The following is a 1,725-nucleotide window of genomic DNA, read 5'->3' on the forward strand; positions in this document are numbered from 1 at the left end:
GGCCGTCGACACGATGCTCATCATCACGCCGCAGGCGGCCAGCCCCACGAGGACGCCGCCGTTGGACGCGCCAGCCCACGCGCCGAAGATGAAGATGGCTGCCTGCAATTTTACCCAATGCCCTCCTCCCTCACGCGACCAGCAGATGCTTATTGATCCAACCTGGACGCCATGATGGACAGCCACCTCAGTTAAAAAACTGAAAAAAGGTATGAGCTAGGAATGCACCACTAACAAAGATTATGGACCCAAAAATCCACTTTTAGAGTTGATATACCTGAGTAAAACTAGAGTACAAGTTGATGGACCACTGATGTATTTAACTTCTTTTTTTTATAGTGGGGTGGTTAATTATTAGGAGCATTCTATCGTGCCTCGTGGCACTTCAAGTATGATATGTGGTTATTAGGGAGTTTGCCGTTTAAGCTTAGCATACATAGGCATCCGGATGGGAAGGCGTGCGTGACGTAATCTAGAGGGCTAGTAGCAACAATGGATGGACAATATCTGGTTGTCTTTTTTAAATTTTAGTCGTTATTACATCGAATGTTTGATACATGCATGAAGTATTAAATATAGACTAATTATGAAACTAATTGCATAGTTTGCGACTAATTTACGAAACGAATCTTTTAAGCCTAAGTAGGCCATGATTCGACAATGTTTTGCTACAGTAACCATATGCTAATGACAGATTAATTAGGCTTAAAAAATTCGCCTCGTGGAGTACTGACGAATTATGTAATTTATTTTTTTGTTAGTATCCGAACACCCCATACAACATTCTTCCAACACACCTCCTAAATTTTAGTAGCCGAATCCAAACACCCCTCGACAGAGAGCCAGAGTGCATGGGTCCCTGTACCCGCACCCCAGGTGATTCCCATCGCACCTTGCCGTTTTCTCACATTCGCCATGATAATACATGGCTGCGGTAGCCGGTAGGAGGAACTACCTAGCAAGTGGTACTGTCTCTATCTAGGCAGTAGATTGGATTTGGTTCCCATCGATCGAATTCGCGCACTAGATAGCTAGCTCCGCCTCCGAGTGCTCAATATGCACGTACTTGACAAATTGACATTTATGCGCGTCGACGGGACGACCCATCTCATTTTGATCCTATCATTGTACGCATGTACGATCGCGGCAAGAGTGGTGGAGAGGGCCTGCTGTGAGCAGGAACTACAGAGCTAGAACTCGATAAAGAAGAACAAGAATGTACGATAACGAAGAGTGCTTGATTAACAGGAATGTATTAGGGTTTACAACTTTTCCGTGTCCCTTCTCTCACTCCTTCCCCATACATATATTCGTCTACTGACGCCACATGGGCCCGAGCACCCGTGGATTGGGCCGGACACGCCTCTTGGGCCTTGGCGAAGGACAGGAACTGCTGCGGACGCTGCCTCCAGCAGGGTCGTCGCGGTCAGAGGACGCTGGGACAGAACCGGTGCTGACATTCCCCCCTTCTTGTGAACCGGCGTGTCCCCACGCCGGAGCTCGCGGAAACTGGCGACGAAGCTCCTCGACAGGCTCCCAAGTGGACAGCGACGCCGGCATATGCGACCACTTGACGAGAACTTGGTGAACAGAGTGATCACCGGGTGTCCAGCGCCATTGCAAGAAACGTTCAGGCACCTGAAAGGCCACAAGATCAGAAGGCAACGAAGAACTCACAGTCTGCGAACCTGGAGTGCTCTTGAGCAGCGATACATGAAAGACAGG

At 48.6% G+C, this 1,725-nt stretch overlaps 1 protein-coding gene across 1 annotated transcript in view; it reads right to left on the reverse strand.

The window, feature by feature from the left end:
- The window catches only part of LOC136455117 (protein tesmin/TSO1-like CXC 5), a 6,083-nt gene extending 5,166 nt beyond the window's left edge, over positions 1 to 917 (reverse strand). The window contains exons 1-2 of the mRNA XM_066455269.1: positions 909 to 917; positions 4 to 162 (exon numbers count right to left, since the gene is read on the reverse strand). Coding sequence (XP_066311366.1) covers positions 4 to 162; positions 909 to 917 — 168 coding nt within the window. The remainder of the gene's footprint in view (positions 1 to 3; positions 163 to 908) is intronic.
- Positions 918 to 1,725: the final 808 nt, after the last annotated feature.

The sequence above is a fragment of the Miscanthus floridulus genome, chromosome 5 (assembly GCF_019320115.1).
Source record: "Miscanthus floridulus cultivar M001 chromosome 5, ASM1932011v1, whole genome shotgun sequence".
NCBI classification, from domain to species: Eukaryota; Viridiplantae; Streptophyta; class Magnoliopsida; order Poales; family Poaceae; genus Miscanthus; species Miscanthus floridulus.